Here is a 27806-nt window from a genome sequence, read left to right on the forward strand (position 1 = left end):
ATCTGATTTAGCATGCTTTATTCAGATTTAATAAAAGATTTTGGATATTCTGAAATAACTCAGTTGAATAGCAAAGTCTGTTCAATAGCAAAAATGTTTTGATGAACTGTTAAGAATAAACACGTTTACTTGAAAACTGTTTTTTAATGACATATTTATTATCATGTAGCATCCCTCAGCATCTCCTTAAGGCAACAATGTTTTCTCCTAGAATTCTGTAGCCGTCGTCCAGAGCTGCAGAGTAATCCTGGAGAAGACGTGACTGGTTTTAAGGATTGCTAAGGTGAACTCTGAAGTACCTTTTTCTGTTCAAATCTGACCCATTTCATTAATCAGGTTTAATGGCAGAAAAAAAGGGGGTGAGGATACAGAATTTTGGAAGTAAATAAGCAAACATCCAGCCTTCCTTTATTAGTGAATTCATTAAGGCAGGGTCTCTGTGAATTGTCTGAAGTTCTTCTGAACTGCTTACCTGAAGGACTAATGGTTCTTTTACCAGATAAGGCTGCAAAGTTCATCTGCTCTCTGTTTGTTCTGTTTTGAAATACACCCTTTTCTTTCTCAGTCTCTCTTACAATTCATATTTTGGGGAAAATAGTACTATAGGAATAAAATCAACTAGCATCGCTGAAAATTCTAGAAAATTGCATCTGGATTTAAATAGCTTTTGCCTTTTTCTTACCCACAATAGGATAAACATTGAAAAGCTGGCAACGTTCAGTGATTGCAATGTTTGCCCCCAAGATTTTTGACAATTGCTACCTCCTCACTTATACTGCTATCAATGATCCAACTCTCATGATAAAGTTGTTTAGAAGACTAATCCTGCTTCAACCTAAATTGCAATAGGGGTACATTTGAACATCAGCACAATTTGACATAACAGCAGTAAAACGTGAAAGCACATGGTCCTAGAAGGTGATATATTTTTCCACATCTATATCATATATACTGTTTTATTTGGATTGGAGTTTGGCCAAGGTCACCTAGTTGACCTTGGCTGAACTCAGAAGTTGAGGTTGCTTCTAGTAAGTCTGGGATGGTCAACCACCTGGGAATTCCAGGACTGTTGGCAAAACTGAGAAATCAAAAACATATTCCAGAAAATGCAGAAGCAACCTATTCTGAAGCTCTGCCAAGAAAACTGCACAGATTTAGTCACTAGGAGCCAAAATCAGCTTGAGGACATCTTTACTTCATTTGTAGCTATAGACATTGGATAATGTTGAAGCTTGAACTAGAGAAACATGGTGATATGGTTCTTCAAAATGTGACTTTTATATCCATTTCTCTTTCCCTATCAGCCATTCCCTAAAAGTCTCAGATTCCAAATTAGGTGAAAAGTAGGTGTCTCAACCTGATTTTTGGAAATTCCTTCTTCCCTCTGCTGTGCTACAGCTCACCCGTTCACCTGAGTTCCTTGATTACCAGGGCAAAGATTTTAGGACACTTCTTTGAGTAGGTAAATCAGGAAGAAGGGAAATGAAAATAAAAGTGGGGCATAAGTGAGAGAGAATCATTATTGGGAAAATTCAAGAAATGATAACCATTATTTTGGTAGTTTGACCTAAATTTAAAAAATGCTGTTTAAGGGGAGCCACCTGCCACCATATCCAGCCCCCAGCACCCTACAGCATCCCATTGCTGCCCTTGAGTAGACAGGATCAAAACATTCTGGTAGTGGGGTTTTTTTGTTTGTTTTTGACAGAGCCTTAAAGCACTATTTTACCTACTAACCCCTCTTCCATCAATCAATCTTTTCCACTTTGGAAAGGTTAAGGGGCAAACTGTCAATTTTCCTCACTCAAAATTCCCCTAAACCCTGGCTGAAAATTTCAGCCCTGCCCATTCTTGTAACATCATTGACCATGTCCCTTGAGGCCCATGGGCAGGGCAAAGAGGCCATGTGTGACCCCCTCAGGCTCCTGCACTAGCCCTTTAGACAGTAAAAGATATAAATTCAATTGAGGAAGACATGAGACACTGGTGGATGGAAAATAAAATAAGGTCAGGATGCTTTTGGATGCTTGAGCTTTTGGAATAAGTATAATGGTTGCTTTGCTCAACCAGAGCAGACTTCTTATTTACAAAAATTGTAACAAGGCTCTCTTCTGTGAATATGAATGACTCACACACATACACATAGCAGAGTCAACAACTAAGATTTCAAAGAATTTTACTCACTTTTATCAGGCTCCTTTCAAGATTCTTGGGCTTTAAAAGAAATCTTTCAAAGCAGTCTTTTTCCCAGAATGGATATGGAGTGGGGGGATGCAAATAATTTAACGTAATTAATCTCCCAAATGGGGATAGAACGGCCTCTAGCAAGGGGTAAGGCAGGGATCAGCAGCCCTTTCATGCCCAAGGGTCTGCGCTTAATATTTCTTGGAAAACAGGCAGGGCTATGTGGCAGGGTTTTTGTGGTTTGTGACATTTTTGTGGGAAAGGTGAACGTGTTTTAAAACTATGCTAAGCCACTGTTCTTGTTGATTTCCCCCTTAAAATGAATGAAAACTATGGTAGAATTCTGGCAGGGCTTTTAAGAACTTCAAAAGACATGGCTGGAGATCACGCCCTTATTCCTGTTTCCAAAAAGCATGTGCATGAGGGGGACAATATGCATTCCATGTCACTCATGCTTGAGAAATATTGGTAAAGAAATACTTGCAATGAAGTGTTAACACCTTTACATAGACAATGGGTAGGTGGAGCAGGCCCCAACAGAGGCTGACTTTTCCTGGTGAACTAGGAGACATTGAAATGACAGAACAGAACTCTCTGTATTCTACTGAAAGTATTATGATGAGCATGAAAGAGGCTGGAAAGACTTTAAACACAGTTTACAGTACTGTAGAGATTAGTGACCTAATTCCACTACTTTCTAGCATAATACCCAATTAGCTTTGCTGGTAAGAGGCAAGTGTAGTCCTGTAAAAACTCTACAGTTTCCCAAGTGATAAATAAAAATCATCCCTTGAAAGGAGGGGAGCTTAAAGGGCCCATCCTATCTTTTACTACTTCTTGTGGAATGTGATCATGATGAAACTGAGCTATCCCGCAAAATAATTATATTTCCTTGGGCTTCTTACACTAGTTTGTTAAGCAGGCCATATGTTGTCCAAAGTTCTCTCTACGTAGTAGAGATTCCAGAATTTTGTGATAGAGTGTGCACAAGAAAAAGGAATTAAGAGCATAATCCAGCCAAAACTGATAGCATTTAGTACTCATTTCTTTTCAGCCAATATAGGTGGAGAGATTTAAGGACATAACTCTGCACTGAGAACAACAGGCTTGTATTCCAAGTATATCCATGAACAAGTATTTGCTAACATGACTATAATCACTAACTTTTTAGGATATGCATCAACTGGATAAGGTACCATGTCATAAGAACAGCACCAATGAAGACTAGTAGAGCAGACTCACAGGTAAATGTTTTGATTCACTATGGCTAGACTTCAAGACCAGCTGCATCTTCAGCAATTGTACTGCATTTGTAAGTGAGTCACTTCCTTTTTTATTCCGCAGTTGGTTTACCTAGCAAAGAGGCTATGTAGGCACCAGAAGGCTATGAGGAACCATTGTTCTATTGTGAAACACTCAAATGCCTACCATTTAGGCGCTAAGCATAACTAAAAGCAAACAAACTAACCCAATTAGCTGAGGGACACAAATCAGGCAATGCTGGTGCCCTGCCAAACACTTGAGAATGATAACTGTTATCATCAGTCCTGCCAATTTTTATCACTGACCTCAAATCAACTACAAGGGAGATTAGGCCATAAAATATTTCTTCACATGTACAAGAAATGTCGCTTCACTTCACCAACCAGAGAAAAATTGTACTTGTCAGATGTCAGCATCAGGGGATCTGACATCAGAATTCCTTCAGCCTTCTTTGCACATAGTGTTGGAAGAAGGACACCACTGGATGACAATGCACCATATATGAGAATCCTATTTTTTAGTCTTTGAATGATTCACATGATAAAACTGGAGACAATTAATATCAGATATAATGTTCCAAATATAAAACAAAAAGAATTGCTTGTTTATGTCTTTTTTAGGATCAAAAATGTATTCTTATTAGGTTTCTTTCACTTTAGTCAAATAACAAGTTACTGGCATTTTCAGAATAAAATTATTGTTGCCAAGTCTAAGATATATCTACTGTACTTTATCTACTATTTCTAACCCTTTTTGTTAGAAATCCATTTTGGTTCCTTTCAGAATCTGTCTCAATCTTCTATTAATAACTTACTTGTTCTTTGCATTGATTTCAGTGGAGCTCAGTCATATCAAAAGTCATTCCCAGTTCCCATGGTTTTTTGTAGCTCTTCAGACTGCATTTATTATTTCTAGTTGACATTTTTGTCTTTTATTTTAATGTTAACAGCCTCTAAGGTAGACAGGGGTCCTTGACAAGCACCCGGGGGGGGGGGTGCAATCTGTGTTCTGCTCATTCACTCCCACCCAATCATATGGCAATATGAGCACTGTTGGGACTTCAGGCTCTTCAAAAGTAACCAAATATGGAACTGCTGGACTGTCACTGGACAAAAATTCCACAGGGAGGATAGGCTTAAAATACAGTTTCATTCTTCCTGGATAAACAGGGAACTGGAATTTCTAAGCAATGTGGTATAGAAAGCTTGCTCAGTTACATTAACCTCTTCAATTTCTCTATTTTTTGAAGGAATGGTATTGTTTTCAGGCCAAATAGTGCCTATCAATTATAGCTATAATGTAGTTGATTTATATGGATCTCTAATGGACTTCTGGATTAGTCTGGTTCCTTATTTTGGTTTGAGAATAATCTATGAGATTACAAAAATATCTGGACTAAGAACTGCTTTTCTGAAAGTTCCTATACATTCAGCAGCTAGTTTGTCAAGTCTTGGCTCTTTACAAATATGAGCAAAATATGAGCAGGCAATTCTTCTGCAACCAGGGTGACACTCAATTTCTCTGCTAGTTTTGGTCTTTGAGGGCTGCAGGGTGGTGGCAGTGATATGCCACTGAACTGTAGCAATACAACAGGAAGGGGCACATGCAGCACACAAGCCGTGGTTCACTCACCCATGATTTCAACAGTGACTTACGTTTTCATTCATTCCTCCTTGTAATAAAATTCTAATATTTTAAGCCAAGAGATTGTACTGAATCCATCATCTTGAATTTATATTTTTTCCATTTCTGCTTTTTTATTTCTTTCTGCTCTAAACATCTCTTAAACAAATTTCAGCTGGAAGGACATATTGGTATTTAAATCAAACAAAAGCAAAAGCATATTATGAAAACAATAGGTAACAGCAGCTAAGCCAAGAATATTGAATGTCTCCATTAGCAAGGATGAATATATAAGGCTGCTTGATTCCCTATTAGTTTGCAGAATTTGGATGTGAGCATTATGATCAAAAGGATGTATTTCTCTCCACACTGGGCTAGTGCTCAAAAATGGTTAGCTCCTTTTTCTCACTGGCTGTAATATGAACAGAATATCCCAACAACACAGGATGGAATATAATGAAATATTTTGTCTGGAGCTTACAACCTGTCTTTATTTCAGCACAAAATGGTGAACTATCAACCTTTTCAGCTGTTAAGGATGTGGTTAAAGCCTCATTTTGGAAGACAATTGAATTGGCTGAACAATCTGATAACATTTTTGGCATTGTAACTGTTAAAGATTGTTCTTTGATTCCTTGTCTGTAATGGTGTAAGTTTTCATCAACGTTATTGTTCATGTTACAATTTTATATGAAAGGATATTAAACAATCTCATTTTAACTGAACTATTTGTAAGTTGTCCTGATGAGAGTGCTTATTCTAGAGATGAAAGTGAATTGTTTTCATCTTGGCCATCTTATTTCTTGCCAAGCAGGGAATAACTTTCCATAACTCTGCAAGATATCAGACAGCCACGTGCCTTCCTTCATTACTGCATTTGTGCAGCATGAGTTTTCAGAAGCTTAGTAAGATAAAAACTTATATATGCTGACTGTACAATGATTGAAAGCAAAATGCTAGAGTCCAGCAATGAAAAACAGCTGACTTTCAACTGCTAAGGACTTGGGCAATGTCTTACATAATCCATGGCTACAGTAAAGGAGGCATAAAGCTCACTTGTTTTTAAACACTATCAAACTGTGAGAATTGAAATGTTAGCCATGATTCTCCAGCTACCCAGGAGTGTTTGCCGAGGTACTATTCTCACAAATATAGACCCATTAGAGCAGAATGGGATAGGTTCCTGTAAAACAGCACATCCATATTCAGTATTATGTCTTTAGGGAAGAGAAAAAAATGCTCCCTCTGTATTATCACTAGATGAGTTAATGAGATATCTCTCTCAAGTCTAGGACAGTTTGCATTCCCCTTTTTGTTTTGTATCAAAACCACTTGAATTCTGCAATGAGTATAAATTATGTAGATTTATCCTCTCTTATTCTGCACAAGTTATTCTGCTTTTGCTAGTTATGAAGGTATTCTATGTGAGGCTGAACATTTTGTCTTATTTCAGTCCTCTGACTTCCATGAGTTCACATATTGCTGGCATATTGATAGTACATCATTTAAGCAGAAAAAGAGTTAGGAATTTCCTACTTTTTGTTAATGAAGTGGGAGATTCTGAAGGTACAAGTTGTGATCACAAGCCACTACGTTCTGCAGAGGGTTGAAGTCTACACTGGTATATAATATGATAAAATCATTATTATTAGCATTATTACTGGTGGTGATTATTTTATAAATGCAATGCTTGAGGTAGGACCTACTGTAGTCCTCATCTAAACCCAACCCCTCCACCAGACCAGGCACTTTATCTAAAGCAAAACATATGCAGCACTCAAGGCTGACAGGATGCACAAATGTAACATGTAGCTGAATCCTCACTTCTGTCAAAATCACAGCATACACCTAGCCAAGGTCCCTGAGGGGTTTGAGGTAAAGTAATGCTCACCTAGTTTGCCAACAGAGCTGCTTAGTGTACAGAGACCACAGTATTTTGCATGATTTGCATGAGGCTAGAAAAATGTTTAGCTTTCTGGTACTTAAAATTAGAACAGGAATTTACAGGGCATAACGTGGCGAGGCAAAGCCATTCTTAATTTAAAACAAGTAATGAGAAACCATTCTTGGGGTGCAGATGGTGATAAGGTTACAGTTGAAAATCCTGCACTTTCAAGAACTACTAGCTCTTCTAAAGAAGTTGTCAGATGACATACAATGGTAAAACACAACATCAAATGTCTTTGATACGGAGGAAAGGAAAGAGGAAGAGAAATTAAAGCTCTGCCACAATATCGACAAAGAGGGTTGACGCCTCTGTCATTTGGACAAATGATCAGCCATTTCCATATTAGCCAACTCCTTCTCAGTAGCCACAAATTTTCAGCAGACAGAAACTAATTGTTTTGAATAGAATGAGTTTCAAAACATAAAAAAAATAAAGCTGACTTCCCGAAGCATCAGCAAACAGAGGTATAAATCATGTAGTGCAATGCTGGAAAGCACTTGCTGAAGGCATCAAGTTATGCAATGTCTCACTCTCCTCTAGAATTATAAAGAGATAACTAAGATGTGCTATAATCAGCACCTCCATAATCTGGGGAAGAGCACTAAATATGAAGTAGCACCACTTAACCCTCGACTTGCCAGTGATTTCAAGAGCACTTAACCTGCTGTTAAGGGCATCAAGGTTCCACTGATGACTGCTGGCATTATTTCAGCTCTTCCAGTTTCATATGTGTAGCATGGTGAACTGACACCAAAGATGGAAAACTGGGAGAAGGAAGCCTTGCTGCCTAAAGAAATAGCCTGCAATGCTGCCTTTCCACTTCTTCAGAGCATTTGTATTTTGGCTGACATGTGGAGTCAGTACTAAGATGTTTGGAGAAGACAATTGCTTGATTTCAAGAATAACGAAGTGCATGTTGCCAGCAAGTATCTGCATTGCTTTCCCCCACATTTACTCTGTAATAAGGGAGATGGGATCACATCAACAGAGGGAACTGAATAATGCAGCTGCCACTGTGGTATAAGAGGCTGTTCTGCACCCGTGCCTCTAGATTAGCATTGAATATTAATACATGCAGCCAGTAACAGAGTTAGATATTACCTGTGTTGCATCTTCCATCAACCCCCTGATCTTCTCCACCACATCTGTGCGTCTGTGCTGGCGGAGAGCACTGATCAGTTGGGCAAGGCTAGCTTCAGAGCCCCTGATAGTCCAGTGCTGTAAGGCAGCATAAGCCCTTTCGTGATCTGCAGAATATCCATTGGCAAAAGCTGCCACCTCCCTCTCACTTGCATTACACAGGAGCTGGTAGATATCTTTCCACTGGCTTCCAACCTGGGCGGCTACCAGTTTCAGAATGTCAATTCCTGTTTAAGAGAAGAACTTCAGGTAAGGTACAAAAATACTGAATATGAACATAGCAAAAAGCTCCCTTTAGCTTACCGTAGGAATGCTTGTTCAAAGAAAATTTTGCAAATTACACACTGACACTGCTTTGAATTAGAAGATTTATTGACACTTTTCATTTCTTATTCTTTTTTCCTCAGAATAGTTATTCATCTAAAAAGGCATGCCATGTTGGGGACCTCATTGGTAGCCTTGTTATAATTAATACAGATGATACTTTTCAATGGCAATTTTCAAAATGGAACTTGGGAGCTGCTTTTTCCAAGGCAATTTCAACTATGGTTTCACTTCTCAGGAAATCTTCATACCGTTGTCATGATTTTGAAGGTTACATCTGAGTTTCTTATAGTCATAAAATACCTTCTAGTTGGGAAGAAACAGATGCCCATATTTTCATTTATTTACGTTATAAACTAGGAGCTGGAAAAAGGCAATGTAAGCAAATATAAAGGTACAATAAAATAAAACAGTAAAACTGAGGGACTTAAACTATATCAACTAGCTTTAAAAAGTTTTTTTTAAATTTAAAATGCCTGTGCAAATAAAAACAGCTTAATTCGATCATGTCACGCAAGTTGGGAAATGATGTAACAAACCACCCAGTATTCTATCAGGTGAAATCTATATTACTTAAAGATTCCAAAGCATTTTCAAGAAACAGTTTTAGGTTTTTTAGACAATTCTCTGGCAATGCTAGCATACAAAAGACTGAACTCTCAACAAGCCAATGAGATTTTAAAGCAAAATGATTTAGTTCCATCTTGAAATCTAATGAATAACCACTAGAGAGAGTTAAAACCAATGCAACTGAAAATGATGGACTAAGATATTCAATCCCTACTTGCTAGACAACAAACCTTACATCAATCATCCCTTAGCTCAACCTAATTTACAGGACTGTTGTTTGAGTTAAAAAAAATAATCTTTTTTTATTTTAGGAGACTATTCACATCATTCAACTTACGTGGAGAAAGCTGAGATAAAAATGTTGTAATAAAATTTAAATGGTACAGTACGGTTAAGAAACCAATGTTCAAAATTCATGCAGATTTATTTTCAATTATAACAAGCATGTGCAAGTCAAATTTTCTGGTTTCAAAAGGTTTAATATGACTTGGCTGAACAAATCTCATGGATTTTGCACATTATCTCCCTTAATAAAAGCAGACTAAAATGGTCTGGTTCATTATGGTCCGTTTTATCATGTAAAGCAACCAGCATAATACTTCACTATGCCAAGAAGAAGCTGCTTATGATTCCAAATAAGAAAACAGTGCTGGAGGTAATGGATTTTAACAGAGTTGTATCCAAGTGGTGTTTGTCCACTAAATGAATGACATCAGTGGAAAAGATTTCTTGTCCACGTAAATCCAAGTCTCCTCCAAGTTGAACTCACAACTTAACGACTTGATGAACACGTAAATGTAGGTTTTTTTGGCAGCAATATGGAAGTGGTTTGCCATTTACTTCTTTGGGGATTTTTTTTTAAACTTCGCAGTCTATCCTACAGTTTTGTGTTCTCTGGCTCAGATTCTGCTTTGAAACACTGGAGCCCTCGGCAGATTTTGAGAAGTTGGGGGGAAATGAGAAGAATGAAACTGTTTTTATGAGTAAAAAATCCACTTGTATAATATTAGATGTTACTTACACATGAACTTCTGCACTGGCAGTGGTACTATTTATACCTCTTGACTTTTTGTTTCATTAGTTGGAAAGAATCTTAAATATATCCACAAGTCTCTGAGACTGAAGTGAGTAAACCCTCAATTCTAGACAAGATGATAAAAATTAATTTAAAGCTTCAATTCCCTTTCTTATGGTTAAAGAAAATTACATTCATCACCTGCTATTAGAGTTACATAAGGACTATTCTACAGAAAAGGTTTTGAAGTTACATCATGCAATTTCTATTGAAATAAACAAGCTCCGCAGCTTGGGTATATTTTAGAAACAAATATATACCTGGTATTTCCCATTAGAGAGCCAGTTTATTTATTTATTTATTTTATTCGATTTCTATAGCCACCCATCTCAACAAGTGACTCTGGGCAGCTTACAACAATAAGACCACAAAACAGTTAAAACAAGTACAATTAAAACAATTAAAACACAAAATAAATACAAGATAAATATACATGGCTGCCAAGTAAGCAATATATGGATGCTAATATAACCAAGAGGTGGAACCATCCACATACTTGAGGCCCCAGGCCCAGGCACAAAGCCAGGTCTTCACAGCCTTACGAAAGGCCAACAGGGTTGGGGACATCCTAATTTCTGGAGGGAGGATGTTCCAGAGGGCAGGCACTATGGAAGAGAAGGCACTCCTTCTAGTTCCCGCCAACCGACACTCCCTGGCTGACGGGACCCGTAGCATACCCAACCTGCTAGATCGAATTGGATGGGTAGAAACAACTGGGAGAAGGCAGTCCCTTAGGTAACCCAGTCCCAAGCCATGAAGGGCTTTAAAGGTGACAACCAGCACCTTGAATTGCACCCGGAAGCCCACCAGCAACCAGTGCAGCTCATGTAGCAGTGGTGTTACGTGTGTCAAGTATCCGACACCATTTACTATCCGTGCAGCTGCATTCTGCACCAGCTGAAGCTTCTGAATGCACAATCAGTTTATTGTAGTGGTTGAGGCACCAGACTAGAAACCAGGAGACCATGAGTTTAGTACCACCTTAGGCCCAAAGCCAGCTGAGTGACCTTGGGCCAGTCACTCTCTGAGCCCTAGGAAGGAGGCAGTGGCAAACCACTTCTGAAATCTTGCCAAGAAAACTGCAGGGACTAGTCCAGGCAGTTGCCAGGAGCCTACACTGACCTGAAGACACAAATAAAATAAAATAATAAAATATAAAATCAAATCAAATCAAATCAAATCAATCAAATCCTTCAACTGTTCAGTTGAAGACCACTGCTGTGTGAGTCAACCTTAGGGCCACTTTATCTGGGTTGCAGATACCCAGATAATCACTACAGGGCAGCAAAAAGAGTCAGAAAAAATTCATTCTTTGCTGTCATCCTGCAGTTATTTGGACTACCAGAGCCCAGATATGGTAGTCAACATCTTTCTAAATAGCTGTCAGAGTACCATATTCAATGGTACTTTGTTTTTTGCTGTTTTATTTCTTTAGTTTTCATTCTTTGCTGTCATCCTGCAGTTATTTGGACTACCAGAGCCCAGATATGGTAGTCAACATCTTTCTAAATAGCTGTCAGAGTACCATATTCAATGGTACTTTGTTTTTTGCTGTTTTATTTCTTTAGTTTTCAAGGAAACTTACACAACTAAAGCACAGATTAAATCAAGCAGGCTTATTTCACCATTGGTGACCACAAATATTGTAAGTGGACCCAGAATTAAACCAGCAGAATGCTGATTCCCACATACTTGTTTGGAATTGCACCCAAATGATAATATTTGGAATGTAATCAGAAAGATGCCAGAGAGAAGGACAACCTATCAGGAAGGACTTATCTTTAATTTATACATTTACAAATATAAAAAATAATTAAATACAGAAATTTAGTGCTCTGAGCAGATAGTCCTTTTCTCTCTCTGATCCAAGATAAGTCAGATAAAATTGCCATTAATCTCTGTTGTTAGGATTAAGCAGGATGAACAGTGGGAAGTGTGTTCGTTATACCCTCCCTCCTACGATATAAAAGTGTACAAGGTTTTACCACATTTCCATGGAGTGCTGAAGGTGCAGAACAAAATTGAAAAGAAATTTTCCATTCATTTCTGAAGCAAAATTCTATGTGTTCTAAGAATCCACAAGTTTCGGCTGGCCTTGTAGTTTTCCAAAATTTTGTGGTAGCTACTAGCTCAGCCCTTCCAAACTCTCTTTGCATTGGATCATACATTTGTGAAGTTCTGCCCAAGCCCAACTCAGCAGCTTCTTGCAGCACGGATGGTATATCCCCTCCATCCAGCAATGCTCCCTCATAAAAGCTGCTTGTTACTCATGAACTACAGATTGCGTCAATTTCTATCAGATGACTTCAAAGTTTAGCTTTGTTCCTGATCTTTACAATGATTTCAATTCTGGAGCTCTGAGGAGCTGAACAATCTTGGTATTTACTTTTGGCCCCATGTGGAAATTCTAATACATTAAAGCCCAGAGCTTTATCAGCTCTTTCTTGATAAGTTCTTTAGGTCACTTAATTTCAGGCAAGGAAGTTTGCTCTGTTGTCCCTATATCGATGTAAATCAGAAAGCAAAAGGAAAAAAAGTGCTGAATATTCCAAGGCTTCAGATTTTGTTCCTAAACTGTCCAGGACTGAACTGTAAACCATTTGAACTGCTCTTGCAACTAATCAGTGTGCATATACAAAGAAATGATACGAAGTGAGAGATCAAACATTTAGAAGTGTTGTAGATTTAAATCTATATTTTCAGTTTGGACCACCTTGAATCTACTCCAAAGAGAAATATGCATACTGGTAAAGGCTGCTGATTATTCCTTTCTCTGTCCTTACAGAATGTTGGAAAGCTTCACATATTTTGTTAGAAATAGCTTGCAGTTGAAAGATTATTTTCAACCGATGTCACCTAAGGGCAAGCCATAAAAGTAGTCACTAAGTAATATCTAGGATGGTTTTTAACCTTCCTCTTTAAGCCAGAAGGAAAGGATAGGTGGTTTTACTGTTTATATGTGTGCACACAGTAATACTTCCTTTTCTTTCTTGTTTTCCTGATATTGAATTTGAAAGAAATAGACTAAATCTTCAGACACTAGAATAATCCATAGTTCAAGTTTATCTGTTTTTCCCCCCATGGAAGCTCTTCGTTTATGATAATCACCAAGAGATCCTGTCTGTCATTGACAGAAACTAATTACGCTAAAGAATTGCTTTCTTCTTCTGCTTCCCCCTTAGCCCAGGAAGAAAAACAGGTTTCTCCTTTTCTTCACCCCTCAACAACAACAATTTCCCAAGTCCAAAGTGAGAACTTGGTTGTGTTTTCTTTCCATTCAAACTTTACTATGCTCTTGGATGAGAATACTATCAAAACTTTGATTATTAAAATGGTGACAGAATAATGATTACACATTAATAATAATCAATATACATTTACACATTCAAGCCCAAAAATGTGGCCACCACAGCTCCCAGGAGGCAACTTGCTGGGGTTGGGGAAAGAGGCAGGTTGCTCCCTGGGATCTACCAGGACTCTGACACCAAGAGCCACCTCTGATAAACACAGCCTCAGCCAGCTTACAGGCAGGATTGAGATAGCTAGAAATAAATGCCAGGAAGGCCATAATAAAAGCACTTTAAAGTAGCAGACTCTTGGGGGTATCTGAGGATTGACTCTGTCACTTCATACAGCCTCCATGTCCCTAAACAAGAGAGCAAATGTGCAACCTCAAAGGTATGAGATTTACGTACATTAGATAGAGCATTTGGCTAAATTGAAAATTGACCCCTACTCTTGTGAAGAGCTTACACAGCAAGGTACAATAGCTCTTGGGGTCACTTGTACCCCACTTGTACAAGTTGCCCACTTGCAGTTGCTCAAGGTGTAGAGTCTAGATAGACCATAGACACAAGGGAAGTCCACTGTGTGAACATTTACTGTAAACCAGGAACATTTTTGTGACATACATTTTCCTAAATACATATTTAAATTTCTTAAAGATATATTTACAGTGTATAAATGAAAGTGGGAAGAATAAGGCATGTTAGTTCATGTGTAAGATCACAAATTTCTTTCAATAAAATGGTAAGAAAAGCCTTGTCCAAGAACACTGGTTACCTCCTGGTCTCCACTGACTTGAAATGATTTATCAAAAACAACAGTGAAAATAGATACTTAATTTAAATAAACATGATAATATCAAACATGTGCTATGGAAGTATGGAAAGGGACTGTCAGGAAAAATAGCTCATGGTAGCATAAAAGATGACCTGGAAGGAGAGAAGATATAAAGAAGAAATGAGAATATAGGAAGAAGAATGAAGCAAATATAGTTAGGAAAGAAATAAAATACTTGAACTGAATTATGAACTGAGCTAAACTCAAGATCATTTGAAACAGAAATGGCAGTGGAAAAAATTGAATTGAAAAGGTTTTTCTTTTTCAGTGGTATGCGTTAAAGGGTCTATGAAATGGTAACAGAGTGGAACAGGCTTAGGCTTGAACTGAACCCTTTGAGATCATAAAAGATGCAAGTGTCTTTGAGGTCTTGAATGACAGCAGGGCAGAACAGGTTTAGGCTGTAATGGAGCCAAGATCCTATTAGATCATGAAAAGCTGCAGCATAGGAGAGACTTAAATTGCACAATGTAAGCTATTCCATTAATTGCTGAAGTTGTAATTACAACTTCCTTTCTGACAATACTTTCATTAAACAAATTATTTTGTAGTACGAGGGGAGGATTTCTTAAGCTCTCTAGAAATGGCCCAGATGCGCTTTCAGATGCTTTATTTTTAGATGGAAAACCCATCAGCTGTATATACTGTAGCCCATCACTTCTGATCACACTGTCAACAGTCCAATTTTTGCTGGGTTTTTGCATTTTAAGCAAAAATGCCTTCATAAAAAAAAGCCACCTAATCTTTGGAAGATGGACTTCTGCTTAAGTTTATTTTCCCAGTTGAAAGAAGTTGCCTGCTATTGTTCTATATCTTTTATTAAAATCAAATAACATTAGGGGGAATAGCTTTGGGACAAGAACAACATATAGTGAAGAAAACTGGCCCCTGAGAAAGGTTTTAGTTCATCCATATCACAATGTTGAAGATCCCAACAGTTGCATTTTCTGAAGAGAGATGACCAGTCTCAATCAGAATGCAAATTCTGAGCATTAAAACAGGCAAAAACACATAGTAGGATGGATGTTCAGAGACGCTGATTTAAGAGGAACCACTTTCCTTTAAATATTATCTTTCTATATAGGCCAGACAGAAAAACTTATTGAGAAAAACAGCTTTAGTCCTGGATGCCTACAGTCAAGCACAGCAGTGGACAATTTAAAAGAAACAGCACATTTCCTAGTTACCCAAATTAAGTCATTTGGGAAACTGAGATTCTATTTATCAATCGGACATGATTGAATCAATATATATCTATATCTTTATCTATATATCTCCATCCAATCATGTCTGATTCTCAGAGGCTGCCTGGACAAGTCCCTGCAGTTTTCTTGGCAAGGTTTTTCAGAAGTGGTTTGCCATTGCCTCCTTCCTAGGGCTGAGAGGAAGTGGTGACTGGCCCACGGTTACCCAGCTGGCTTCGTGCCCATGGTGGGACTAGGAACCAAGAGGCGGTGAGTTCTAGTCCCGCCTTTGGGCCAGTCCCTCTCTCTCAGCCCAGCTCACCTCACAGGGTGGTTGTTGTGGGGAAAATAGAAGGAGGAAGGAGTATTAGGTATGTTCCCAGCCTTATTTATAAAAATAATAAAGGCAGGATAAAAAAATCTAAAAATCTAAAAATAAAAAAAGTAGTTTCCAGTCTGATGCCTTAACCACTACACCAAACTGGCTCTAAATCTTATATTAGTTATTCTATCCTATATTAGTATTGTCTTATTATTAGGGCAGCCTAAAAGGATCCGCTGCCTGAGATAGGAGGAAGACCTATTGATGGCTTCTGTGCTTCCCTTCCAGGTAGCGCGACTCACCCTCTGGACAGTCACCTGTGGACACTACTGTGTAGGCAGACCCCACAATACATATAGCTCTGAGGAAGTCCAATAGGTCCAAGATGGCCACCTAGGGTAGCTAGACTCTTCAAGAGTTGCACTCATTTTGGCCTCAATTTGTCTTTTTGTTATTGTTAACCTATCATTTTTATTCGTTTTAACCCTAGTGCGTAAGCCACCTAGAATTACTCTAGCTGGGGAGCATGCTGTACAGATTGACAAATAGTTACATACCGACACAGTGCCTATGAAGAATATATCTCCCTAAAGTGACTGCTGCAGTCTGCCTAATTGCAAGGTCATGTTTGTTATACAGCTTGGGACATTTTGAGGAGGCAATCTCTAGCAGTTTTGTACAGAATACTGAGTAGCTGTTATGGAGGATCTCTATCATGAATATAGATAAAATAATACATTCTATGCTAGTTTATATGAAAAAGAAGGCCTGTGGCACCTGATATATAAGCAGCATTTATGCCAGAATAAAGTCATTTTTAAAATGCTATGGGATCTGAGTTTTTTAAACTGTACATGGAGGCCTACTTCAGCTGGGAATGTTTATAGAACTGTAACTACTCACCATGCCCATTGCAATAGTAGATCCATTTCTCCCGAGTTTGGGTTGGGGTAGAAGATTTCTTCAAAACAGACTTTTCCACAATTGCATTGGGATCTTGCCTTGGTCCTTTCTTTAGAGTTCGTGAACTTTTGCGGACACTGCAAACAACAATAACCACAAGTACAAGCAGCAGTAGCAGGACAATCATCCATGGCAAATGTTCATTGATATCAAAATGCTTATGCATAGCCTGCCTCGGGGATCCTCTTTTAGGAGGTTTATATGGAATGCTGGATTTCACATTGCCACTCATTTCCAGTGCTGGCTGTAAATTAAGATTGGAAGGGGTATGTTTGTGGTAATATATCTGCTGGTGATTTATAGACTTAGGATTCTCCAAAGCTGTCACGGTCTCATTCTTGGAGGTTTTGTTGTAAATGTCTGTTGGCTCCATCACGTCAGCATACGTGCTTGGGGGAGGAGTAGTGGCAAAGTTGGGAGAGGAAGTGTTCATACCTGAAAAACACATACAATATGAAAAATGAAGCAGCAAACATAGAACCTATGAGCCAGCCTTTCCACGTCTGGTGCCCCCAATCATGTTTAGAAGTCAAAATGGCCTAAAAGTGTGAACTACAAGAGCTGAAATCCAGCCTGTCTGGAAAGCCCTTGCTGAGGAAGTCTGCTAGGAGCTATTAATAAAGCTCTGACCAAGAATGACCTCTAAGAGCACTTAATTTAGAAAGGAGTAATTGGCTCAAGGGTGTACAACCAAATGTCCTCCGTATTTGGCGGGGACTCCACATCCCACAATCTCATGAGGAAGAGAAATGCTGATGAAATCCCAAACATCTGGAAGGTATCATGTTGTCTACCCCTGATCTAGCTTATGCTGTAATGTAGCCACTGAGAGTATATACAGGTCTTGCAAAACATGGTTGCTGAGCATAGTTCTTAAGCTGCAACACTCAACAAGTGGGACAATTAATGAAGAACATTTTGCAGGGGATGCTAATTTTAAGCCAGGTTTTCTAATATAGTTTCATGTGAGAGAGATACCAACAGTGCAAGATTTAGTAATGGTAGTGGGCTAGGATGCAGGTGTATAGATTATGTATTTTAAACGATCAAGAAAAAGAGGACAAAACACTATACAAATTAATCAGTTTAACTCTAAGTCTACCAATACTGGTCTAAAGTGTTGGAAGAAATAGTATCTACTTGGTATCTAGCTGTGCATTCTTATACAGATCTACTTGGATTCCATCAAATTTAAGAAGTCTGATTCTATATCAGGTCTGTAAAGTGATGCAACCTAAAACTCCCTTACATCCATCCATCCATCCATCCATCCATCCATCCATCCATCTAATTTGTCACTGCCCATCTCCTCCCACCAGAGGGACTCTGGGTGGTTTACAATAATAATCAATAAAACAATAAAAATACAATATATAAAAATACAATATTTAAAACAATTACCAATAAACAATAATTATAGATAAAAATAGAGTCGAAATGGCAGATAATAACTGTCCTTGTATGCAACGAGCGCACTAGGGCACTAGCCATCCCCAAACATGATGCCTCCCCTCCCCGCCCCAAGCCTGGTGGCAGAGCCAGGTCTTCAAATTCCTCCAGAAGGCCAGGAGAAACAGGGCTAGCCTCACCTCTGGGGGTAGGATGTTCCAGAGGGCAGGAGATACTGCAGAGAAGGCCTGCCTCCTGGACCCCGCCAGACGGAATTCTTTTACCGACAGGATCCACAACATGCCCTCTCTGCATGATGTAACTCCCTTACATATCTCTCTCCCCACAGCATAGTTGGCCCCTCCATCTCCCCATTAGCTTCATGCTGGTCAAATAATTGCTGGCATAACGTGCTGTACTTGAGGTGCCAATAATATTGAGATGCCAATAATATCAGGCTAACTAAAGAGATGTGTGTATTATTAAAGAGCTGTGAAAAAGGGATCTAATGTAATGTAAAGTGGAAGCTCGACAAGCATCTTTTACAGGAGAGTAGGGAATTCCAAATTGGAGCTACTGCATTACCAGCTTCTTCCTCCAAAAGAAAGTTTCATATTCATCACATTATTTTCCACGCTCAGCAGAAAATGCTTCCCAATGCTTTACACCTACCTTTGGTAAGAAAAGTAGCAGAAGAAACTTTGTAGTGCTGTTCATCTTCTTCTGGACTTGACAAAAGCCCAGCTGCATTCTGGGAAACTGACTGAAATCCACAGACGTTGTCTGTCATATTTGTCCCTGGTTTCATCACCACCATGTTTAGTTGTGAACAGTTAGTAAAGGGTTTGCATCTCAGCACACTAGAAGGCACAGCAGAGAAAGTGTCACGAGGGCATGGTTTGCACTTGATGTCTTCAGTTTCAGTTCCTTTTTTCCTTAAGCCCCATCCAATGGGGCATACTTTATATGGGGTGCAAGTGTTACTGCGTAAAAATTTACCAGATGGGCAGGAGCATTCACGGTCAGTCCGAGCAGTGCAAGGTCTTTTCTCAATCATTGGCTGCTCACAGGGCTTTCTACATAAATGGCACTCTTCAATACCATTTTCATGCTTTGTGAAGGTCCCATTAGCACAAGAGCTGCATTCTCTTAAGGTCGTCATGGTACAGTGCTTAGATACATAAGTTCCTGCAGGACACTTGTGGCAGGTCAGATGTGTGTTAGTGGCACGATCATGGTGGGTGTATGTACTGATGGTATTCCGTTCAGGCGACAACTCTGACTGAGCATCCGCAGTGCCAAGGAACATAAATCCCTGAAACATATACATAAATGCAAGTCAAATACACCTCGTAAGGCAAATAACATTGAATGGCGTCAGCTTTACTGACTTACTGAGTAAGCATAAACCAAATACATACTCAGATCTGTAGTTTTGCAGAGGCTCTTTGCCCTCTTATGAACATTTAACTCTTAAACTCTTGGATTCTTGGAAGACTTTTTGCCTTTCTCTTGATCTCAGCAAGTGATGGTAAACTGAATTAAAATGTGGGATTCAGAGTGGATTTCAGTGGTGAAATCATGGGATCTGACACACATATTCACATTTATAAAATAACACATAACTATTATAATAATAATTTACAGATTTACTAGTTACGAGATATATTTTACACATACACTTCAAATGACAGAACCCTTGAACCCCTCCCTCCTCATGAAGATCTTAGTATGCAGCCAGATGATACAGAAAGGTACATTTCTCAAGAATCCAGGCTTCAAAATGGCTAGTCCTGGGGGAGGTTCAGCACATAGCTTGCAGCCCAGATAGCTCATCTCCACCTGATGCCCTTTACAAAGCTGCCACCAAATATTGATGACAGTAGATGGCACATTTTAGTAAGAAACAAGAAAATCTGATGTCGGGTGGATGACCAGTTTACTTCTCTTTTAACTCAACTCACCCAGTTGTCTTTTTGTGAAAGGAATTTTCTGTTGCAATAGAAGACTGTGGGTTCACATGAGAGATGGTTTAGTCTCTAGCTCCCAGGCCAACTCTGCCTTGTATTCAAGTTGATCAGCATTCAAATGCTCTTTCTCATCCTATGTAGGAAAGGCCAGTTCCATCTGTCCCTTGTTTTTGCAACTGTAAGATCTGCTAGTGTGTTTTTTCTTTCCGACTGTATGAGAACTACTTCTCACAGTATCAATCAATCTGCTGCTGTTTAATAGAATCCTTGCTGTCTCTAGTCCCAAATACCAGGTCCACTCAAAACTCTGGCTCAGGTACAAACTTTGTAAGAGAGCTGACGTTTAGTCACAACTTACTCAGAGGTGCTTCTATTATCTCCTCAGTCCATTCTTTCTATTCCCAGTGAGATATTCCCATTGGTAGGTAAAGGTAAAGGTTTCCCTTGACATTACGTCCAGTCGTGTCCAACTCTAGGGGGCAGTGCTCATCTCCATTTCAAAGCCGAAGAGCCGGCATTGGTCCGTAGACACTTCCGTGGTCATGTGGCCAGCATGACTAAACAGAACACCGTTACCTGCACGCCGAAGCGGTACCTATTAATCTACTCACATTTGCATGTTTTCGAACTGCTAGGTTGGCAGGAGCTGGGACTAGCAATGGGAGCTCACCCCGTCATGCGGATTCGAACCGCTGACCTTCCAATCAGCAAGCTCAGCAGCTCAGAGGTTTAACCCGCAGCGCCACCGTGTCCCTTATATAATTCCCATTGGTGGCATGTAGGAAATTGACACATTCAAAGTTGCAAATGATGCATTTCCTTCAACCTGTGAGGGGCTCCTCTTCTTTCTTTTCTTCTCTTGCAAAAGCAAACACCACATGTGCACAATGGTTTTATGGGTTCCATCAAAAAGTTTAAGGTTGGAGGAGATATCAGCCAAAACTGATCAATCAATACAAAATAAATGCCTGCTTACTGGGTAACACATAGGAAGAACAACAACAAAAACCCACTGAATTTACATTCAGGTAGTACTCGTTTAGCGACCACAACTGGCATCCGCAACTTGGTTGTTAAGCGAAGCGGTCACTAAGTGAAATTGCAACTGTGCTTACAATCTTACTTCAGCTTTCCTTTGCTTTACTGATCTGCGAAGGTCATAAATGTGAGGATTGGTTGCAAAGTTACTTTATCACAGTTGTAACTGTGAATGGTCACTGTCGGAAGCAATCACTAAATGAGGACTGCCTGTATTGTGTTAAGCACAATATAGTTTGCTTGTGGTGAAACATGATACATAAACAGATCTATGTGCACACATTATGTCTTCTTTTATGGCAATAGATAATTATGATTGGTTGTTGGTATATTTATTGTAATTATGGATACACATGATGCGTGAACAGCTATCATTTTCTGTTGTATTCCTGGTTTCCTTTATACCTTGCTTAACCTTCTAATCAATCTACAAAGACTCAAGACAACAGCTGGTTAAGACAGAGGAAAAACAAAGCAGAAATTATACAACCAGGCAATCATTAATCTATGTATCTGTAAGACTCTGGCATGTTCATCAAAGCATAATTAAAACAATGGCTTAGCATACAATGGCAGTATTTGCACACTATGCAATGCCAAGAGTTGCTTTAGCAAAGATCTGTTGAGCAAATCAGTAATATGTTTATCATGATTCAGGTATAACAAGCCAGGATTTATAACCAACAAATCATAGTTTCACATGATGTTCCTTGGCAAAAAATAAATTATGTTTCATTCTTGGAATGAATTTGTGTATCAGGTTAAAATAAATCACAATTTGGATTAAGTGTAATACATGAACCAGGCCTATGTTGGTCAACTCAACACTATAAAAATAAGGACCTTGACTGCCTTGATCACAAGGTAACAAATCATGGGCATTCACCTCAACATTCCTAAAAAACTATGCCACCATTGACAATATAAAAAGATAGGGCCAGAACACATACACAATGAGCAAACAGTGAGCTAATAATTTAGGGTTATATATTATGCTGAGGGGTCCATGACTAACTTGCAAAAGACTGACGATATCAACTTTTTCGAATTACTAATTTCTTAACGCTTAAACATTTTGGACACTAGAAATTGTCTCCAAAAAACAAGCTTTAAAATCATGAATCTCTTCGGACACTCATTAATGCTGCTTAAGTTATAAGGAAGCTTAATATTTGCTAATACTAATTGGAGTGCTTACATATGAATCAAAAGACTGAATGGTCCTTTCCTTTTACATGCTCAGATTTATTTTTAAGAAAACACATAACAATGAACAAAAAAGCAATGTACCAGTGGCAAGTTATTAAATCAGGAAGGTAAAGTCATTAAAGGCAAAAGAGGAGAAAAGCTAGTTGTGTGGATGAGTTGCTAACCAACAATTAGGTCAACAGTCAATGCATAGGAGTGAAAATAAAGGACAGCTCACACCCTTTATTTCTCACTGGGGGAGTAGATTAACTCTTATTAACTGCACTTCAGTGGCAGCCTGAGGAGTTCATATCTGAATGAAACTATCAGCCTCATAGTTAGCATAAGAAGCACACAAAAAGAATAATATTCTTAGCTAATACTGTAGTTTAGCATTCTTGAATTTAGGACTGAGGCAACAAGTACTTTTTGGCATTACAATTGACAGGGAACAGCGGTGCTCCAAATGGAAGCAGCTGAGTGTAGAGAGAAACAGGTCTGGTCTCTTTGAATAGATACTGTTTAATACTCTAATTCATCCACTTATTGGGAAGGGGGGGAATATACCGTCTATTGAATATATCAGTGGTTTTTGCTATTTAGTATTAAGTAAATGTATACATATTGTTTAACAACAATGAAAATTACAGTTCTATTTTCCTTAAAACATTTTTCTTATTTATTTACCTCCCTTGTGGTTGCCTTTTTTATGTTATGATCTGAAATGGCTGGATCATCTAGATTTTATAAAAACAGACATAAAACAAAGTAGCAGCAAAAAGTAGAGAATTAGCAGATATCATGGACCTTCCCCTTCTGGCTCATTCATGGGTGTTCCTAGCCTGGCTGCTCCTGTTCACAAATAGAGTTGCTTGCAAATCAGATTTCTAGGGTGTAGATTCTGGTTGTTATAAATAGGGGGAAAAGTTACATTTTTCAGGCTACTAATTAGTCACCTTTCCTTTTATCTGATTAGAAGTTTTATCTCAAAGGCTACATAGAATATTCTATTGACACACTTCTGTCAACTGTAACTGTTTCAAATAATGCAGGCTCTAAAAAAACTGGTGCCTCTCCTTCTAATTTGATAGGCTGAAGGAAGCAGTGGAGTACAGGTAGTCCTCATTTAGCAACTGCCTTATTTAGTGATCATTCACAGTTATTACAGCATTGAAAAAGTAATTTTATGATCAGTCCTCGCATTTATGACCTTCGCAGGTCTTTAAAGCAAAGGAAAGCTGAAGTAAGGTCATAAGCACAGGCGCAGTTTCACCTAGTGACCACTTGCTTAGTGACCAAGTTGCCAGTCCCAATTGTGGTTGCTAAACGAGGACTACCTGTATTATAAAAACACCTTGCAAGACTTAACAGAAAATGCAAGTGTAGTTCTGACTGCAGGCAGGGAAGGCTGTATTGGCATGTAAATAATTCCTATTTATAAACAGTAATAAATGAACCCCAAACCTAACCTAAGAACTTGATCATCTTCTCTGGGTGGAAATACGCCCAAGTTGAGGGGCCTTCCTTAAAGGGTCTGGCTGGAACCCACAGCAGTTATATCTATTTAAAAAGTGGCTCCTTTTGATTCCATTATTAACATTCAAAAAATCATTATACTCCAAGCACTAAACACTCCTTGAAGAAGCAAAGAATTAAGCTTTCAGTTGATGTTGTTGAAGTATTCTTGGCTACAAAAATAATCTCAACGATTAACACTGCACCAAACCCCCAATGCTGGCCAAATTTAGCTGTTATAAAGGAAATCAAATTCACAAGGCCTCCAAATGAAAAACAAACTTCATGTTGTCCTTGAAAAATGCTGAATGTACAGCACCATAGCAACAGTACAGTTCGCATCCAAGTAGCTATGCAACTCTGTGAATCTCCTGAGGTCCAGTAGAAAAATTGCCACTTTGACAATACAAAAGACGAGAAACATGTCATTGTCTCTTTAATCATATAGTTCTGCTACAGGCAAAATGTTGATCACTTTACCATTGTTCAGAGATAAGAAGTGATGCAAAGGACCCTACTCTCATCTCCTATACTGTCAATATTAACTCTGAGTAATCCTTGTGCAGGCGAGGGCCAGGCTGAAACATTTTGTTGATCTATAATCTCGTTTGTCTACTTTCAGTTCAGCTTCCAGATGCACAACCTCTGGTCCTAGCACACATCCCGCCTTCTAAAGCCTTGGTTATGGCCTCAGATCCCCTTTGGAATTTGCTACCAAATTTTGAATACTACAGAAAGAAGAAACTAATGCATGCTAAGCAATCATATTAGGTGGCTTGATCAATTTAATTTTATTTAAAGTTTATTTATTTTATTTAAACAGCTAAATTTGCCCAGGTCCCTTCCATATTTTGAAGGGGTTCTTCTGCCAGCCATTCAAAACTATCTACCTCCAGCCTCAGTGTTATATAGGAATCATATCAAGAAAACAAACTGGTTTACAAAAAAAGTATTTGCTAAACTACCCCTCTCTTCCCAAAGAACACATTATGGCTTTGCATTATGTTTGAAATAGGTTTTGGCATTTCAGGCCAAAGTTGGGAAAACTCTCCTGCTATCTAGCAGAGTACAAAATACCGAGCTTCTACATGGCCTCTAATGAACTTGGTAAAAGGCAAGTTACCATGTGCCAGATGTTGCAACAGAATCAGTGTTGATAAAAAGTGCTAAGTAAGACTCCAACAAATTTGTAACACTCTTCCAAACACTTCAGTTTAAATTAAGTCAATGTTATGATAGGCAAGGTGAGAAACTGGAGGCAACAGAGTATCTTGCATCAGGGAATCTAGTGTGTTTGTGCCTGAGAGATCTGATCAAGACGCTTTGCACCATGGATCTCACAGAGTGTTTAAAAGACAATGGTGAGCAAATTGCAGGCAAATATATCTGTGACTCCTATAGCACCTTTGTGACAGTATGGTATAAACTTTGTGGATTGCTCATTTCATAATCTGAATGAAATGCTATTCTCAGCTGGCATGGCCAGGAATACTCAAGTAGAGATAAGTGAACTGTAGACAGTATACTCAAACAGCAAGGCTAGAAGTACATATGGGAAAACTTCAGTCAAAGCTTACATGTATGCGAACACGCAACAACATAATTGCAGATGCTAAAATGATTGTGTTAACACTTGCAATAGAACAAAAAAAAGTCTTATTCATGCAATATGAACAGAATCAAGTTTTATTTAGCTATTTCACCCAGGACCTCCACTTAAATTCCTCAGTAAGACAACAAACCCTTATAGCCATGAAGGTCATTATCCCTTGCTATAGCCAATCTCACAGGATTACTCAAGAATAAAACTGGGGAAGGGGCAAATACCACCTTTGCCTCCCTTGAGAACAGCAAATATAAATGTAATAAATAAATTCAAGAAAAACAGTATATTGGTGGAGCAAGAATACATTCAAATCCTCAGTGCTTTGTTTATCAGGTATTTCATGGCATGATCTAGAACCCAGCTAGCAATTCATTTTTAATGGAAAGCAGCATTGGAATTGAAGAGGATCTAAGGAACAGCAGCTCAGACCCTTGATGCCCCCCCAAGTGAAAAACCGAACAACAAAGTGCTTGTCCACCACATATCTCCTGATGGCAAAAACACAACAGTGGCTATGGCAGAACCATTTCTTTCATAACCCCATCTGTTGACTCTTTTTCTCTGGGTGTATGCCCTGAGACACACCAGGAGAGAGCATTTGCAAAGCCACTGTTATAATCCCTGATGTGTGGAAAGTATTAACCAACCCCTGGTTTAGGACTACAGCTTGGGTCAAAGATGCTTAGGTGCATCCCACTTTTGACATCCTTGAGTTCAGAATCCCTCTATGGCAATCTTCCCCTTCCCCAGTTCTCCCATTAGCTGCCTCTCTCAAGCCCAGGGATGGGGATGATTTCCATAAAGGTGGGACAGACACACAAAAAGGCAACCTATGGAAACTTCTCCCTATCGCCCAAGAAAAGGAGCCACTGTCTATCCTAGGCAAATGCAAATAAGGGCTCCCCACCCCCAGCCCAGGGAAGGGGTGGGCAGTTCCCAGTTGGGAAAGGGGTGATTCATAGGTTTCCCTGCTGCAGCGGCACTGGTCCATGACTTAGCAAATTGAAACATCTCTCCCCACCACTGAGGTGGCAGGAGTCCTCTGGCAGATGAAGAAATTAGATCCTGGAGGTATCTTCGCCCACGAACTTCGGAAGGAAGCCAAGCCCAGGGACAACCCACTGCCTTTTCCTAGCTTCCGAACATGTGGGATGAGCAACTGGCTTTGTGAGGCTTCCCCACACGAGGCTTCACCTTGGGTAAATGACTGCTCTCTGTTTTCAAGGCCACTTGAGATTAACCGCCTGCCAAACGCCTCTGATCAGAGGCAGATTGTGACTCGATTCGCCTCAGATCTGGATGGAAGGCTCAAGGCTTCCGAAGCAAAGGCGGCTCGTCTCTCCATTCAGCGGAGAGCCGGCGCGTTTCATGTTAGGAGCAAGCACCGCTCGAGTCAAAGATGGTTGGCACGGCTCAACGAGGCGCAGCTTCCCGAGCAACGGCACTGCGGAGGGACTCGCTACCCGGCCCCCTCCCCCCGTCCGCCCCCCGCAAATCATCCACCCCTCCACCGCAATAGGGAAGCTCCCGAGGCGTCCGCTTTTTCCTTTCTCTCGCCCGCATCCCGGACTCGGTGACTCACCATTAGAAGGCTGGAGACCAACGCGGCTCCTCGGGTGGCCTTGCGGAAGGCGGCGGCGGCGGCTGAAGCCCCCATGGCCGGCGCTGGGTGCGGGGGAAGATGCTTTCTGCGCGGGCGGAGGCCGTTACGAAGCCATGGAGGCCAAGAGCTGAGAAGGGCGCGCCTTGCCCACCGCCGGAAGAGCTGCCCATCTAGCAGCCCCGCTGCCCCATTGCCGGGCAGGGGATGACCAAGGGACGACTGAGTAAAGGACAGGGCGGGGAAGGAAAGGGGGCTGGCGGGGGTTCAGCAAGAGGCAGCCCCCCGGGCACGAGGAAAGGCTGGCCGCACCGGGCTCCGGGGCCAGCCTGGCAGCTCCTGAGCGGTAGGAGCCAAACGACACAGCAGGAGGACTGCGCTCAGCAGGAGAAGCGGCCGGCTTCCCATAGCGACTGGGGGCGGCGGGAGACCCCACTCCCACCTGCCTCGCTCCCCGGCCTGTTTCAAATGACCAGAAGGGCGGGGAAGTATCTGCGCCCGAGGCAGCCGGTGGGCGGGAAGAAAGGCGGCGAGAGCGCACATGGGCCGAGGAGAGGCGGGGCTTCCTTTTGTTACATCATCTCTTAAGAAAGGTCGCCCCGCCTTGCCCTGCCCCGCCTTGCCCTGCCCAGCTCCTTTTCAAGACTAGAGTCTTGTAAGTACCTGAGGTCGTGGACCATGGACAATCCTTTTTTTTTTTTAAGATAAAATCAGATTATATGTTAGCCACTCCAATAATATATCGTTTTCCCTGAATTCTGTTCTCATAATTTTTATGATTG

General features: G+C 40.0%; 1 protein-coding gene across 1 annotated transcript in view; it reads right to left on the reverse strand.

The window, feature by feature from the left end:
• The window catches only part of TNFRSF21 (TNF receptor superfamily member 21), a 41940-nt gene extending 14430 nt beyond the window's left edge, over positions 1-27510 (reverse strand). Inside the window, exons 1-4 of the mRNA XM_063317692.1 lie at positions 27007-27510; positions 18780-19422; positions 16659-17153; positions 8120-8385 (exon numbers count right to left, since the gene is read on the reverse strand). Of these exons, the coding sequence (XP_063173762.1) occupies positions 8120-8385; positions 16659-17153; positions 18780-19422; positions 27007-27081 (1479 nt within the window). The 5' untranslated portion in view covers positions 27082-27510. The remainder of the gene's footprint in view (positions 1-8119; positions 8386-16658; positions 17154-18779; positions 19423-27006) is intronic.
• Positions 27511-27806: the final 296 nt, after the last annotated feature.

Source organism: Candoia aspera, chromosome 1 (genome assembly GCF_035149785.1).
Source record: "Candoia aspera isolate rCanAsp1 chromosome 1, rCanAsp1.hap2, whole genome shotgun sequence".
Taxonomy (NCBI): Eukaryota; Metazoa; Chordata; class Lepidosauria; order Squamata; family Boidae; genus Candoia; species Candoia aspera.